At 44.1% G+C, this 17330-nt stretch overlaps 1 protein-coding gene across 3 annotated transcripts in view; it reads left to right on the top strand.

Moving 5' to 3' along the window:
* The window catches only part of PAK1 (p21 (RAC1) activated kinase 1), a 76971-nt gene extending 61390 nt beyond the window's left edge, over window positions 1-15581 (top strand). For all 3 annotated transcript variants that reach the window (XM_066572296.1, XM_066572294.1, XM_066572295.1), the window contains 5 exons: window positions 4134-4251; window positions 4691-4790; window positions 6576-6772; window positions 8304-8441; window positions 10306-15581. In XM_066572296.1, the coding sequence (XP_066428393.1) occupies window positions 4134-4251; window positions 4691-4790; window positions 6576-6772; window positions 8304-8441; window positions 10306-10392 (640 nt within the window). In that variant the 3' untranslated portion in view covers window positions 10393-15581. The remainder of the gene's footprint in view (window positions 1-4133; window positions 4252-4690; window positions 4791-6575; window positions 6773-8303; window positions 8442-10305) is intronic.
* The last annotated feature ends 1749 nt before the right edge of the window (window positions 15582-17330 follow it).

Raw genomic sequence — 17330 nt, 5'->3', positions numbered from 1 at the left:
AGGGATGTGACCTAGAATCTCTGGAAATTTGAGAGAGGATTTGCACACTTTTTTGCTCTGTGTGTATATCAAAATCTAATCAGCTGTTTCTTTAATAGGTTTCTTTTGCAGGCTTTTATTGTCTTAGCCAAAAGAGGAAGTACTTACAAACTGTAGCAGTTGATTTGCTGAATTTTTGTGGTGCTGTGTCCCATACCCATACAGAGCTGTAAAGAGCTACTTTGTTGAGGAGACAGAAAGTCTGCTCCTGAAATTTTTATGACAGAGGTGTGTGTGCAGGGATCTGATGCTGGGCACACACCCTCTTCCTAGACAGAGGAGAAGAATGTTGCCAGTGTAAAATGAAACAAGTGGTAATGAATTGCAGCTGGGCTAGAACTGTTATTTTCCTCTGGCTCATTAGAGGCTTTGTTTTGACAAAACTGTTTGAGAGTCAGGCTCTTCCCATTAGAGAGCATCACTGTGTACGTTCACTTCCTTGTCTAGCCAGTGCATTCCAGCTGCAGGATAGCTCCATGTCCTGCTGTCTTGTTCAAACTTTAGGCAACAAAAGCTGCTGCTTTTGTCCTCCACTTTCACTAGTCTTTTTCAGAGGGATTAGCTTTTGTTTGAGTGCTGCACATGGACAGTACAGCAACTGAAATGAACATGGGGGTCCTTATGCCTCTTATGCCACTTCAGCTCTGCAGCTGCAGGATTCTGTTGCTGGGGAGCTGTGTCCCTCTTGCCCAGCCTAAATGTGTCTTGTGTTTCCCAAGTGCTGATATTTGGATGGCACTTGCTGGCTTCTGCCTCCTGCTAAAGGAGGTGGAGGAGGGATGTGCTGATCACTGCAAGCCTGGTTTCTGCTTTGTGGTTCTGTTACAGTATCTGCCCTTCTGAGTCCCTAATGGCAGCTGCAAGGTAGTTATTGGCATAAACCAGCTCTCTCAGCCCCTGCCCTTATGCAAGGGTTTCCTGTGTTTTGTCCTCTGTTAACTGCCTGGCCTACTTGCTTGTGGTTGAGCAGCTTTTCTGCTGCAGCCGTAGTGGCCAGCGTTGCACAAAGGTGTGCTCTGATATTTAGGATAGTGACATGGCCTATTTCATCTGTACTTAGGAGCTGGATTTAGAAGCATCTGGCTCTGAAGACAGTGACATCAGTCTTCTGTACAGACAAACAGCCACTTGTGCTGAGTTACCTGCTGGAGGTGCCAGAAAGAGGCCCTCAGAGCCCTGCTTCTAAACTCAGCCATTTAAACACAGGCATCAGATGCCCAATGCTAGGCAAAGCAAACTCCTGCCCTTTAGTTTTGTTCTGAACAACTCCTTAACTTAATAAACCCCCAAATAAGTGGTAGCCTTGTTTACCCCAACCCCAAACTGTAGTAAGGATGGATGGATGGTCAGTGAATAAAGCTGAAGATGTGAGACAGTCATGCTACAAGAACACACTGATTTCTTTCCAGGCTACATTCATGTTTGCTTGTTGGAGGCAGGTTACTCATGCAAAATTCTGTAATGAATGAACTTGCACTTCTGGGCAGCTCCAAATTCCATCAATTTCATCAATAAAGAATGTGTATTTGTGATGGAGAGGGCTTGGTGAACAGCTTCCTAAGGTATCTAAGTGGAGGCTGAGGAACACCTTACGGGATCAGATGTTACCTGCTCTTGCAGATTGATGAAGAGAAAGCTGTAGATTTCCTCACAGATTTTTCATCAGGTTTTTCTTACAGCCAGCTTGCTCTGGAAGGTGACTGTGGGTGACAATATGTGACACCATGCTGTGCCTGATGTCACATCACAGCAGTGTGTAGGTGTATGGGCTTCCCGGTGGTGTCTCTAGAACTGCTGAGAGAGTGGGTTTGAGTCATGCCTGCAGTGGGCAGCTCAGTGACTAAGACTGGCAGGAGAGTGGAAAGATCCCTGAGACAGTAGCACCCTGGAATGACATTCCTTTGGTGGCAGCTGACAGGGAGCCACTGTTAAGTTCCCCTCCCTGTGTGTTATGTCAAATCTATCAATTATTGAGTTGCCAGGATCTTGGCACATGTTTTTGGCTGCTCATGGCTCAGCTTTGGTTTCACAATGTGGTTCTTGGCTCGCTCCATCTGTTTTGGCTGCAGAGAGATACCAGCTTGCTCCCAGCATGTGGAACCTGAGATTGTCATGCAAAGAGCCCATTCTGCCCTCATTCTTACAGTCAAGTGCATTTGAGCTGCAGAGAGTGCTACTGGCAGTAAAGGGAAACCTTGTGATGTCCATGGTGGGTGATGTGTTGAGAGGGTGCTGATAAAATCTGCAGAGAGCCTGATTTGGCAGAAGTGAAGAAGTAGCTATGGCATAGGGGCAGGAAGGAAGAATGTGGATGGAGTTGGGCTTTCAGAGCCCAACAGAAAGTAAATGACCCACAGAGTTAGCAGAATGCTTCTGAAAGCAGTCTTGCTGCTCCTCTCTCACTCAGAGGGGCTGCTCTGCATGTGGTACTGCCATTGCTGAGGTCTGTAATGCTGGGAAAACAAAATGCCAGTGCATCAGCTTCTGTTCCATAGTGGAGTTTGAGACCACTCTGCTGCAGGAGCACAGCCCTGTGCCCTTGGGCTTTGTATCCTGGAAGAATCTGCAGATGGCACCTTCCTTACATAGTCCTCAGCATCAGCAAGCCAAGACACCCAACCCACTTTGTCTCCGGAATTAAAAGCTATAACTATATAACTATAATTAAAAGCCATAACTATAACACTGCTGTCATCCAGGTGTAGCTCAGGCCATTATTACTATTTAGGAGGATTTTTTTCATCAGCTTAGTGTTGTCAGTGTGTCCTTTGGGGGTAGATACCACACCTTGCTCACTCCTGTGATGTCTCTCATCTCTGTCTGCTTTCCATGCCAAGCTTAATGGCTTCTTTCTCCTTTACTGTTGCTTTCTACCTAGTTGTTCCCTAGTACCTATCCCAGCTTTTGCATTTGGCTCCTGCCAAATCCATTCCTCAGGAGGATCAGTGTTTTATAGCAAAGCAAATGTGTCCTTGATGAACTCTAAGCCAGATGAAGCTTTTAATTAGATTCTGTCCTCTCACTTTTGACTCATCTGTCCACTCACTTGAAAAATGAGAGGATAGGCTTAAAGGGTGGGTTTTCATACTGATGATTCCTTCCTTCAGGAATGTGTCATCCTGATGTATTTATTGGTCATGGAAGTCTGTGTTGATGGGTCCAAAAAAGGGCAGAAATAGTTGGTGGGGTTTTTTATTTGTTTGTTTTTTCTGTGTTTTCTTTTTTTTTGTTGTTTGTTTGCTTGGTTTGGTTTTTTAATTCTTTTTGTTTTTAATGAGTTATTGCTGAAGTCTTCATCTCCTGTCTTCCACTTTTAAACATGGGTACACACACACTCAGGAGAGAGGAATATCCCAAGTGACTGAGAAAAGCCTCTCTCATCTCAGCTGTCTCCTCCCCATCTTCCTTTTTCAGAAAAGACCTACCTTTTGGGGGTTTCCTTTTTTAAGTCTTTAGAACTGCTGTTTTGTCCAATAAGGTGTACTCTTTTGCCTTTGTGAATGGTTCTGAAATTTTCAGACCAAGCCACAAACTAGTTTGATAATGTGGAAAAGATTGAGATGATTTTCAATTGCACGATGCTTAAAAATGAAGTGCTCTGAAGTGATTGGTTGTGGGTAAGTATCTTTTGAGTTACCCAGAACTGTCCCTGGGCTGAGGCAAAGCAGTCAGTTGCTTAGGACAGCAGGATGCCTCAGCCACCTCTTCCAGTGCAAGAGCCACTGCTGTGTGCCAGATATTGGGGTTGCATGCTTGGGCCCCATCCTTGAGTAGTAGCTCTTTGCCTTCTCTCCCAGCAGCAGGAGCAGTGATTAAAGTCAGGTCTGCATCCTTTCCATGGCAGAAATACTCAGCCTTGCTTTTATGGGCAGGAAACTTATAGCCAGCTCTCCCACTACATCTCTCCTCATCATTCTGCACTCACCCTTCTCTTTGGTCATTCAGGTTATGATCAGATGCTCCCATGTACAGAAAGTACCAGGAGTATGTGGTTCCCCAATACCATTAATAGCAACTCTTGTTTTTATTTCACTTGTGAGAGAGCTTTACAGCCCTGTGCATTCTGATTTTAAAATCTGGCTTGGGCTCTTCAGTTACCTTGTAGGAGAAGAGCTCTGGGTGGTGATGGAGTACTTGGCAGGAGGCTCCCTGACCGACGTCGTGACGGAGACCTGCATGGACGAGGGACAAATCGCCGCCGTGTGCCGGGAGGTGAGGCAGCACTCGGAGGGACCTCTGCTTGGGAATGGGACATGGACTTCCCACAACCTCTCACTGACTCCATGGAAAGGCTTCCAGCTTCTGTAACGTGACAGTCATCCTTTCAGTGGGTGGATTTCACCTGTGAGGATGCAGCATACAATGCTAGTGCAAGCCTCATGTTTCACCCCAGTGACAGGAACTAGAGTGGGAAATGGGGGTGGGATCCTCTTGGTTTTGTCTGTTCTTCAAATCTTTTGGGACTAACTTGTCCTCCTAGGACTTGCTGATCCCAGTGTGACATCTCTCTGTGGCCCTGCACATACTGAATATATGAAAGGTCCTAACACTTACTTACCAAAAATGCACAGTCTGTTTGAGTCCTTCAGTTGGCTAATTGTGACTGGTGAATCATTTCATGCACAGTAAGAATATCTCAATTATTTTTCAGTGTCTCCAGGCCCTGGAATTCCTCCATTCAAACCAAGTTATTCACAGGGACATCAAGAGTGACAACATCCTGCTGGGAATGGATGGCTCTGTCAAACTAAGTATGCAGGGAACATTACTGCTGATGATTTATCAACCCGTGCCAGTTATCTGCTCTGGGCCAGGCATTTTAGGGAGATGGGTTTTTGAGGTGCTTGATGCTGTCATGAGGAACAGGCTGTAGAAACGCTACTGTAGATATTTCTGTGGCATTTGTTTTAATGGAGATTGGCAAACACAAATCCTTGTGAACTGATACCAGACTTGAAGTGAGGCTCGGGCTTCGCTTATCTTTGGGCCACCTGTTTATGTGAACTAAAATAACAGTATTTTAATGCTACTCCAGTCCAGAAAGCTGGGCTGGAAGGTGTAAGGCTAGAAGTCTGTATTTATGAACAACCTCTTCAGTCTGGAAAATACTGCAGGTACTCAAGGGCCCGGGGAAGTGGAGGGAGAATTGAAAACTGTGTAACTAGAAATCATTTAATCTTAAAATGCCAACCCAGACTGGAGCCTAAATGTTGTTCCCTCCTTGTGGTATTGCTAGTAATGAAAATCTTGGGACTGTTCTGCCTGTCGGATGCTAAGGTAGCTTTGTGCTCTGTCCATGCAGAAATAACCCTGGAAACCAGTGAATTATTATCTTCCACCTCTAGCTTTAACAGAATGGTGCTCCCTTTTTCTTCCTCTCAGTTCTGTTGGCTAGCACCCAACAGGCATAAATAAATCTATTTTTGTCGGCAGCAACAGCAGATATGACTCAAAATTCACAGAGTGCAGATATGCTGAGTAAGGTGGGGTTTTTTTGCACATAATTGCTTTTTAAACTAAAGCTGAACTTTGATAGAGCCAGGTCTCAGGAGCATTAGCAATGAATAACTGACGGGGGCCAAAGTGCTCTACTCTTATGGAATAGCTTCTTTAAGCACAGTGTGCTGGTGCCAGGCTGTAGTTTAAAGTTAGAGAAATCCCTGTGGATATGATGCAGTAACCTTCTGGATCTGAGCTGCTTGTTGGCTCTGCTGGAAATTTGCCCTGTTTATGAACCATATGTCCTTTCCTGGTATTTACCCTTGATGAAAACTCAGCTAGGAATCAGTTTAATTTTCATAATTCTCCCTAAAATTAGACCTGTGATGCCACAGGGGGTCAGGATGGGCAGTGCATCTTGCTGTGTTGATTCTGCTGGGCTCACAAGAACAGATTTAATTTTCTTTTGGTGAGCCAAGTACAAATAAAGCATAGGGCGCAGCAATCTTTGTATGAATGCCCTCCATCTTTGTCTCTGTTCAAAGAAAATAATCAAAATAAATTTCGGTACTTTAAATTTATTGTGAAACTCTTTGCTCTATAAAATAAATGCTTCTTGAGGGATGATATGTCTACAGGGGAAGTAATACCCACGGACTGAAAATATCACCAGACAGTGCAGCCTATGGTTGGGAGGGTGTATCTAGTTCAGTCTTGCATTAATTCCTGTTTTCACATACCCAGGAAGGGTCTTTAGACCATATATTACATAGTGTATAACATCTGTGTAATGTTGCAACACAGGTGAGTGTCTTAACTTCTGTGTGTGGTTATTTCCTCATCCCCATCTTTCACACAGACAAATCAGCAGCTCTAGAATCCTCATGGCCTCAGAGAACCAGGTTTAGAAACTTAGCTCTAAACACCATCCTCTGTGTTAGGCACAAAACCTCTCCTCCTGTCACAGCTGGAGCAACAGCACACCAGACCGTGCAGCAGGGTGAAGCGTACTGTAGCTCTGGTGTCTGTAAGGGTTGTTTTTGGGGAAACTCGCTGATTCCTATGTCTTTTCCCTCCACCCTGTTTTAATTTTGCAGCTGACTTTGGCTTCTGTGCCCAGATCACTCCTGAGCAAAGCAAGCGCAGCACCATGGTGGGCACGCCGTACTGGATGGCCCCGGAAGTGGTGACGCGGAAAGCTTATGGACCCAAGGTGGATATCTGGTCTTTGGGGATCATGGCCATCGAGATGATCGAAGGAGAGCCCCCCTACCTCAATGAGAACCCTCTGAGAGTAAGAGAGTGCTTTTCTCCTCAGGTCTTCACTAAGCTGCTGGTGGAGCTGAGCTCATGTGAATCCTCTGGTGTGGTTTCATCACCTCCTACCCTGTCTAACTCAAATGATCCTGTGGCCTCCTTACATGTCATAGTGAGAAAACTGAGATAGTCTTACTAAAACGCCATGGTTTGCTCTGGGTAGCAGAGGTGTGGGTTCTTCTATGAGTTAGATCATGCACACTCATAATTACCCACTTTCTGGGATGCTTATAGAGGCAGAAGTTCTACCTTAAGGCAACAACGCCGTCATGTCTTGAAACTTTCTACCCTGGGAATGAGAGAATTCTCCTCTAAGAAACCTGGTGTAGTGGAAGGTTTCCTGCCCATGGCAGAGGTATTGGAACTAGGTGATCTTTTAACCAAAAGCATTCTATGTTTCTGTGATTCTATTCAGTTCTATTCTAGTAGGAGCTTTTTCCTACGGGCAAATTTTTCCTCCTTGCATGCTCCAAGTGAAATTCAAAGTGTAATAAGCCTTTAGACAGGGCTTAAGCCTCCTGATGTCTTTCCTTTGTTTAATTATTAACAAAAGGAGATATGCTGTCAGCATGTAGGGACATCACTGCTCTTAATATAAGCCAGGTTTGTGGCTTTTTCACTGGTTACACGGGTTGGAGGGATCTAGAAAAATTCTGTTTAACTTTTTTTTCCCATCTCTTGCATTGGAGGGGATTTTTGGGACAGAAGTGTAGCAGCCAAGAAGACTATAAGGAATAAAACAGTGCTGAGTTAAAGTAACAATACTTTGGCTTCATTTAACTCAATTTATGCCAATTCCCAGGCTACCAGACTGCTCCCATGGGATGTGTTGAGTGATGTCCTCAAAAAGCCTGTATATTAACAAGTCTCTGACAGATTTCTGTTTCTTTTGAAAATTAATCCAGGAAGTTTCTCACATGAAATCCTGAAATAGATGAATTTTGAGTCTCTTGATTCTCAGAGGAGGATGTACGTGAATGCTTTGTCCCCAAGCAGTAGCAAAACTGCTTTTTTCCTGCAGGAAAGATGCCCAAGGTCTGCTGGACATCCTTTGTGAGGAGCCAGCTGCATCTTTATAATGTTGATATTTTAGGCCTTGTGCACTCAGGCAGAGTACCAGCAGAAAAAAATCTATTTAGTCAGGGTTACCTTCCCATGAGGATATAATCATTACAGGAGTAGTGATAGAGTCGTGCCAGTTAACTTCCCTATGTAAACAGGGTTTGGAATGTTGGTTTTGTCCTTGTAATCTCTTGAGGGCTGCAGGATCCCAACCCAGATTACAAGGGTAAAACAATAAAGGATTGGATCTCATCCACAAAAAAATAGGGCTGGCACAGCTATTCTGTTTGCTGAAATGTTGGCATTGGTTAGTGACCCTGATAAGGTGGGGTTTTTTCCACCCTATTGAACTGTGGGGAGGGAGAGGAGAAATGGGTGTCTCTAATCCAGAGATGGAATCTAATCTTCATAACCTCCTGTTTCCTGGGTGCTTGTTTTTGTCTCAGGCCCTGTATCTTATTGCTACTAACGGGACTCCAGAACTGCAGAATCCAGAAAAGCTTTCACCCATATTCCGAGACTTCTTAAATCGCTGTCTTGAAATGGACGTGGAAAAGAGAGGCTCTGCAAAAGAGCTGCTACAGGTATGTGATGGGGAACAAGACTGGAACAATATAATCACAGAATCCTGAGTGAGGCCAGGCTTAGGGGTGAGATCTTGTTTGAGGTCTTTAATACTGAAAGCACAAAGGTAAGGTAGCCTCTCAGGGGAAAAAGGCAACTGAAAACCACAGCCCTCAAAGAAAAATCCATAATAAAGTGATAACAGACTGCTCCCTTTCCAGTACTGGCTACTGGCAGCAGCTGTGCAGCGTGTTCTGTGTCCAAACTCAAACAATAGCTGTGTCCCAGGCCTGCCAGATGCTGAGCCCCTCAATTCCCATGGTTTCTTCATGTGGCTGGCCATGACATCTGTGTGTGTTGTCTTGTCATGCTTGTTCCAATTTGGACAGCAAGAAGGCTTCTAGCTATCAGATATTCTGGCTGTCTCCTTTTGGGAGGAGGGATCACTAAGCTCTTTGAAATATTCATGGCTTCAGTTAACTAGAGCAGTTCACTTTTACCACATTTTGCCTGATATTACTCCTTAGAGAGATGATGGAACAAATCTTGTGAGAAATCTTAATTATAGAATGGCTTGGATTGGAAGGAACCTTAAAGATCCTCCGGTTCCACTTCCCCAGCCATGGGCAGGGACACCTCCCACTAGACCAGGCTGCTCAAAGCCCCATCCCACCTGGTCTTGTACAGTTTCAGGGATGGGGTATCCACAGCTTCTCTGGGCAACCTGTGCCAGTGCCTCACCACCCCATAATCAGATATTTCACTGAAAACCTGGTGTCAGTCTGAACTCACAGTGAAAGTTGAGGACCAAGCTGCCAGGATTTTTATCAACATGGATGGGAGTGTTCTGTGCATTCTTTCTGTCAAATTTGCCATGAGGGTAAAATATGTAAGTCTTTATAAAATAGATCTGTCATTGGGAACACTCAGACCTTAAGTATCAGACAGTTTCCATTTTGTTTTCCTTTCTCTCTACTAATTTGTGTAGTGGCTTGGATGTGTTGCTCTCTTCTGTAACTATAATGAAGCATAAACGTCTGACAATATGGTAGTAGCTGAAAGATCATTTTTTCTTCTGGACTTTTCAGTCCTAAAATATCAGAAAGAAGTTATGTTCTGTTCCTCAGAGCAGGAGAACATTCTGACTGTAACACTTCAGCCTGTTATTAACTGCCTTGTGGCCACGGAATTTTTACTTTTTATTTTTTTCCATCTCTGAAGCATGTTGCCTTGGATGATTGATTCCTTCTGATGCTCAAAAGTCTTGTGGATTATTGTTGCTTTTTGTTTTCAGAACAGCTTGTGGACTTGCCCTTCACTCTCACTTGAGAGCTGTTTTGATAATCAATATTGTTTTATTTAAAGAAGAGCACCTATATAGGAGACTGAATGGTGCTGTGTTGCAAGCTCTGTGCTGCTCTCCCAAATTTCAGCTGCTTTGCAAATTTGTGATATCTGGTAGAAGGCCAAGGCAATGCTTTCTCCAGACCTGTGGCAACAGGGAACAGGGAAATGAGAGGTGATTCCTGCATGGAGCCCTGTCCCTTGTGTCTGAAACCCATGGGCTGATTTTGGTACACCTTCTTTCACACTTTCACTATAGATTTTGTAACTTTATAGTTCCCCAGGGGAATTTGCTGAGTTTTGCTCGATCTTGAAAATATGCAAACATTGGATAATTTAGCATGTGTTGGGTGCAAATCTCTTCATCACTTCAGGCAATCCCCAAAATTTTGTCGTAGAATCCAGAGCTTCTGGATTGATGTATTCAGAGACTAGAGTAGGTTCTTAGATTTCATATGGGTTTAGGTGAAAATGCTTGGAATAGCCACTTCTGGGGCATATTCTGAAAAATCTAACCATTTTCCTTTTGTTTTGTCCTAGCACCAGTTCTTGAAAATTGCAAAGCCTCTATCCAGTCTCACTCCTCTGATTGTTGCAGCTAAAGAGGCAGCCAAGAACAACCATTAGAGTGGTGAAGTCAACACAGTCATCATGTCAAGACTTTCAGATGTTCATTTCAGAGACTGAATTACTTGCCCTTCTCCCCTTCTGCTCCTTCTTCACAGGCGTGTTGTTAAAACCTTGACTTGCCCTGGAGGGTGGCAGAGGCATCATTCACTGTATGTGGAAGGGCACACAACAGGACACGGCTGATCTTACATGGTGAACTGTCCCTCCATCCCCGCGATGGGGACAAGAGGGGAAGAACATTTCATATGGGTGAGAAGATCTTTCTGAGAGCATCTGAACCTGACCTACACGTAGTGAAGCCAGTTCGTTTTCATATTTCTTATGGTGTTTATTTTTAAAAATAATGTGGAGCCTTACACCATGTTTATCTTATTAAATTAAATCTTTTGCTGGCTGCACTTTGCCTGCTTCTGCCAAGCTGCTGTTACACCATGGAGGCTGCTCTGTGCTTTGGATGACTCAAGGAGGGAAGGAAGCAGGCAGCAGCACTGTGAACAGCTGTCAGCTGAGAGGGGAACAAGGGGGTGAAGGTGCATCCCTCCTGCAGCACTGCTGGATACTTGGAGGAAGCATGGACAAAGCCTCTGTGTGCTTCCTGCAGCCATTGAAGAACTCAGTTCATGGATGATCTCTTTGCCAAATGGTGTGAACTGCCCCCTACTCCCCCCCCCCCCGTGGCAACTCTACTAGTTAAACAAATCTCAAATAATTTTTGTTGTTCTAGGAAATAAATCACAGGAAGAAAATGACAGAGAGCTCTTTTAGGGTTGTTTTATCAGTGCTGTGAGGCTTTTTAGAGATGCCGCCCTGTGTGATTAACAAACAGAGTGGTTACTATTGTAAAGACAAGATTTGCCCGCAAAATATATTGAAAACTCTTCTTTCTTAGAGCAAGTCCAATGGAAAACAAACTGATGATGGATGCTGCTTTCTCTGTGGAGATGTGGGGACACAAATTTTTTGAAATGATGGTTTCTTTATGCTACTGATTCCTTGGGTTGCCCATAGTCTGTAACAAACAACAGGAAATCTGGAACTACTAGAAGAGGGACTGGTTGTAAACACTGGGCTGATGTTAAACTGTATACTGATTTTTTAATAAAGTGACTGCTGCGTTTCTTAACTTTGGGATAGAGGAGAACTGGAGAATTCACTGTCACCAGACAAGTCTGTCATTGCTTATATGGTCACCAGGTATTTGGATGTGTTGGATGAAGTAATTTAACCTTGTTTTTTACCTCTTCTTCTACAGTCCTGGGATAGCAAGTGGCTCCCAAGGGCTACTTTACACATAGTGAAAACCATACAAAAGTTTATTGTAACTGTGGGAGCTGCTTTCTCTGTACTGCTTTGGTCACATATGGGGTGAGTTTAAACCTATTCTGGAGTAACCTCTCATCATTCTGTTGGACAGAAATTCATTCCTTCATGCTGAGACCTGCTGCTGGCTCAGCCCTTTCCTCCCTGGACCTGGGCTTTAATTAAATATATTTTTCTGGTTTAGCCCCACAGTCCATGACAGCTATTACACTAGCTTTACTGGGTGTACGTACTGTGTGAGTTCTTTTGCTTCTGAGGGGCCTTCTTCTATCCTTTGTGCTCCAGGGCAGTCACTGTTTGACAGAAGGCTGAGGGGTGAAGTCTGTTCTCCCAGTTTGCAGCCTCTCTCCCTTTGTGTGTGTATATTTCATCTCCAGTATTGTTAAGTTTCCTCTCACAAAGCTTGTATCCAAGGATGAATTCCTTGGGCAAAACAGCAGAGCTGCCAACCTGGAAAGGGATATGATCTATTGATGAGCTCATCTGCTTGGAGCTTAGATGGAGATTGTGGAATGGAAGGCCACTATGCTTGAATAATTCCCTTTGAAAAGGACTTTGTATTCCCTCTGGAAGACTCAGGATGGCATATGTGGGAGGAATAGAATTAGTGGCTAGATCTCTCTTGATCTAAAATCTCATTTGACTGGCAGATTTGGCAATTGACTATTTTTCAGGCAGCACAGGGTTCAATTTGATCCACAATGTGTTTAATGTCTTTGACTTCTCTTTGATTCCCTTCCCCACTCCCTTCTCTGCATCTCATTGAGATGAAAACCTTAATGCAGATGTGCCCTGTCTGTGAGCATCCACAGGAGTTTATTTTCCTGCAGCAAGATTTCTGTTAAACTTCCCCCAAAAAGATAGAAAAGGTTATTTTTATGTGTTTTAAGTTACTCTTCTGGATCCTCTATTGCATAATGAAAAGGGATCAGCAGTGACTGTTTATCCCTCATCTTACAACGTGCTTCTGTCTAGTTGACTTCCACATGGACTCAGTCATGCCTGGTTTCTGCTGGCTGCTGGAGAGGGGTGTTGCCAAAGGTCTTTCTTTCTGCTGGGAAAAGCTGCAAGACTGTGCCCATGCTTGTGTGTCACCGTGTCCCAGGCTGTTTTGTCCCCACTCATGTTGGGTGAGTGGGAAAAAGAGGCGATTGCTACAGTGTGCCTGGACCTAGTTTCTAGTTACCAGACACATCGTGGGTTTTAGGCTCTCAGAAAATCTTTCAAAGTCTTTTTTAAAAAATGGTAATTAGCCTAATCTTAAGAGAATGGGTTTATTTTGTTCTAGTTGTTCTGAAATGCATCCTTTCCTCCCCTCTCCTTTCATGTGTGAGTCGCCCAGCATCAGCACCTCTGCTAGCTCTTGAAGAGCCCTTCCTGTCTGCAGCACACTCCTGTCTAGAGAGGGCTCTTAAATAGTGATTCTCTCACTTAAAATTTAATCTCCAGGGCTTATTTTTGGAGAATGTCTTGTCCCTGCTGTTACTTGAAAGTGACTAGAACTTGACAGCTTCTTGGTGCCTTTTTCCCCCCTAACTTTCTCTTATTCTAGAGTTGAAACCATTTTTAATCACAGCTCTTAATTATTAATTTGCCTGCTAATATTAAAGTTCTCTCTTCCATATTAGAACATGAAATATTCAGTTGTTTTGACTGTCCTTCCAGAAAGCTGATTTCCTTTTTGGGGGATCTCAAGCAATCTTATACCAGAAATAATTTCATTCCTACAGTCTTGGTGGAGGGAAAGGATAAAACTCATCTTCTTTTCTTAAACACAGAGAGTTGTCTTATTTGAGTATCAATTGGTATCTTCAATAAGACTTTTCCTATGTTTCAAGAATGGGCATTGATTCTTTGTATTAGTTTAGCTATTAGGGTTTTTTAAAGGTTTTTTTAACAAACAATTTGACTTGTGTCCAAGAGTTTGTGTGTGAGAGGGTCATGGAGACCATGTGGGAAGAAGGCAGGTTATCTGGACGACACTCTCAGGCACATGGTGGGATTCTTGGAGTTGTCCTGCTCAGGACCAGGAGTTGGACTCAGCGATCCTTGTGGATCTAACTCGGGATATTCTGTGAGGCTGAGGGGGAAGAGTCAGGACAGGGGTGGAGGGCACAGCAGAACTAGCTGCAGCAGCAGCAGCACACCTTTAGCCATCCCTGAAATGTCTTCATTGAATGGATGTGTTTTTAAGGAGCATAAATCTGATTGATTTTTTGCTACAGACACTTCTCTAGGCAGGCATTATGCTCCTACCAAACTGCCTTCCTCTTTTAAACAAAAGGGGTGCAGGGATTTCTCTGGCAAAGGAGGCTCCTTGAGAAAGGAGGTTTCCATGGAGACACTTACTTGACTTAAACAATCTGGCAAAGGCTTGAGAAGAGGTTTGGTGGGTAGACACCACATCGACACCACTGTTTTGCAAAGCAGCTGGAGTTGCTGCAGTGTTTTGTTGCCAACTTGATGCCCCTTTTCAGGGGGTTGGTTTTGAAAAGTGCTGAGAATGTTGCCTGGTCAGGATTGTGAGCAGTATAAAAGTCTGTGCTTAGCTGAGATGTCTGTTAGTGTCCTGATCCATCTGTCTCAAAACACTGCAGGTCAGTGTAAGTAGGGCACGTTTGCAGCAGAGTACTGTGCAAGAAAGGATTGCAATAGTCTGTAGTAGGTGCTTGCTTTCTTAGAATAAACCCACCCTTCTTGGCTGACAGCAAAATTACTTCTGACCAGTTTCTAAGAATAATACTTGTTTGAAGGCCACTCCTAATTAAGAGCATAGTCCATTTGTCTGGTGAATGACAACACCTTCAGTGTAAAAATTGCTAAAGGTGAAATGATTATCTGCTTGTCTTTCCCCCATAACACACTAAGACTTTTTAACGGCTTCTTATTTCAGCTGTAATAGAGAGCCTGTAAATGTATTTTGGGGTCATAAGCCCAAGTGGATGGAGCATATGTATAATGAATGCTGTAGGATCCCATAGTTTGTTGCTAAAGACAACTCACTGTGGCAAAGGTGGGACCTTAGAGAAGCAGCTGCCAGGTTTGACAGGGAATGGCCAACAGCAACAAACTGCAGTGCAGATGGGAGCTGGACAGAAACTTGCTGCCAGAATGGAGCCTACAGTGAGTGGTGGGAAAGAGACAGAGTTGGTCCAAAGGGTGGGATGAAGCAAAGGTTAAAACTCCAATTACACAGTTGCTGAGGAAATTCAGGGAGTGCCACAGCAGCCTGCTGAGGGGTGCAGCGTCTCTGAAGGAGGAGAGCAAAAAGGAGCCTGAGAAGGGAAAAGGTGCTGGAAGTGGAGAGTGGAGCAGCAATATGGCTCTGAGTCACAGCTTGTGCTTAAGAGCTGGAGCTAATCCAGGAGGTTCACAAAAAATGACAAAATTCAGCTGAAAAGGAAAAGTGGAGCTAGAACGGAGGAGATGGCCTTGATGTGCCAGGGAACTGAAGAGATTTCCTGAATGTGTGAAACAGCAGAAACAAATTTAACACTGGCTTCTGTGGATGACAAGTAGCTTGTTCCCTCCTGCCTTGCAGCATCAGTGTCTCATCTTTTTGAGATCAGCTCTGCTTTGGGATCATGTCAGCAGCCACCCAACTTTGGCCTCGTGTTTGTAAAGAAGGCTTTTTGCTCTGCACCTACTGACTTCTGACTGCAGCTCTCTGCTGTGGGTAGATGTCTTTGTGTCGTGTCCCAGCTGGAAATACAGAAGCTGTTGCAGTTTTGAAATCTGCTGGGTAATGTACTTCTCCCCATGCTGCCTTGGCATAACTCCTGTACTGTACTGCTGGGTTTGTTTAATGTGCCAGGTCAGCTCAGCCATTTTAAAAATAAAAATTGAAACCTTATATAAAACCTTGATTAATTATTTGGTTCTGCTTGACTTGCTCTTTCAATGATCCTTGCAGTGATAGTAGAAATGAATGGGAGTGCTTGAAGGAGGGGTTGTGTTTCTCTGACCTATTTTAGATTAATCAGATCTTACTTGATTGAGCAAAGTGACTACACTAAAAGCTGTTGCAGCAAGTGTGACTTTCACCACTTATTTTAACTTGTTTGGACACAGTTAATATTCTGGAAAGCAGACTGGAAGTAGGATCTAGACCACAGCTCAAAGAAGAGGAGAAGGAAGTTTATTTTCTCTGCAGATGAAGTTTGGTGTCTGAGACTCCTGGTATGGAGGAGGAAGTCGGGTGGGTTTGAGATGGGTATGTGCACCTACCTTGCCAGCTTCACTTTTTCTTTTAGGCTTGGTGCAATAAGGCTGATGAGAAGAACAGAAGTTCATCATACTGCCTGGGTATCATCTGACCTGGATGTTTTACTCTGAAGTCTGAGAAGCCCAGCCTGGTGCTGAGACGTTTCTGAGGTCAGCACCTGTGGAATGTGGGGGCGAGGAGCAGTGAGAAGCTCTGAGAAGCTCCTGTGAGTCAGCTGGGTGTTGAGCCAGGTTTTAGAGAAGTCACTGAGAGACAAGGGAGCACCTTGAATGGGGGACTTTACCAACTAGAATAAGGAAATCAATGTGACCCCATAAAATCCCCTCTGCCTAGAAGAGATGCTGGAGCTGAATACTGTTTTCCATCCATTGCTTTTCCAGGTCTTTTTCAGGAAAGCCAGAGGAGACACCCATCAAGTTGTGTTTTATAAAGATGGGGGGCTCCTCATTTGAGCAAGAGGAATGCTTCAGCTCTGCTGGCAGGGATTTGGGGTGATTGTCTTTGCCATGATGTGGTAGCATCCCATGTTGGATGTACTTGTCCCATTAGAGAAAAGAAATCTGACTGGGCCAACACCACCTCTCCTTCATAGAATCCTAGAATGGCTTGGGTTGGAATGACCTAAAAGATCCCTTAGTTCCACCCCCTCTGCCATGGGCAGGGATACCTTCCACTAGACCCGGGTTACTCAAAGCCCCATCCAACCTGGCCTAGAACACTTCCAGGAATGGACATCCACAGCTTTGCTGAACAATCTGTGCCAGTGTCTCACCACCCTCACAGTGAAAAATTTCTTCCTAATATCCAATCTAAAACTTCTCTCTTTTATTTTGAAGCCATTTCCCATTGCCCTGTCATTTCATGCCCTTGACCAAAGTCCCTCTCCAAGTCTCTTATAGCCCCTTCAGGTACCAGAAGGTGCTCTAAGGTCTCCACAGAGTCTTCTCTTCTCCAGGATGAACAACCACTCTTCCTCCAATGCTTCTCAAAGCAGGGCGCCAGGCAAACTTTGCTCATGTGTATGTCCCCACAAAGAGTCCCTAAAAATACTACTGGATTGGTGTTCTGGTTCTACCCCCTAATCCATGGAGGGGGCATAGTGTATTCTAACCAGCTACCATTATCCATGATTTCTGGGGAAAACTTTCTTTCTTGGAGGCTTCTTCTCTTGAAATGAACTTGCTTGAGCTGCCCAGCAGTGGATGGGGGATGGCAGATGTTGGACGATGAATGATGGCAAGGCTTTAAGAAATGGTTGATGTTGGTTTCAGTGAAGTATAACTTGTCTTAAGACTCTTCAGAGCCCAAGGGAGTTTTTCTTGAAGGTAAATTCATAATCAAATTTAAAAGCAAATAATTATTGAAGGCTTATTTCATAGCTTAATAGCTG

This window comes from Molothrus aeneus, chromosome 2 (assembly GCF_037042795.1).
Source record: "Molothrus aeneus isolate 106 chromosome 2, BPBGC_Maene_1.0, whole genome shotgun sequence".
NCBI lineage: Eukaryota > Metazoa > Chordata > Aves > Passeriformes > Icteridae > Molothrus > Molothrus aeneus.
The sequence above is the reverse complement of the archived record's forward strand: the minus strand, read 5'-3'. Positions and strand labels throughout refer to the sequence as shown.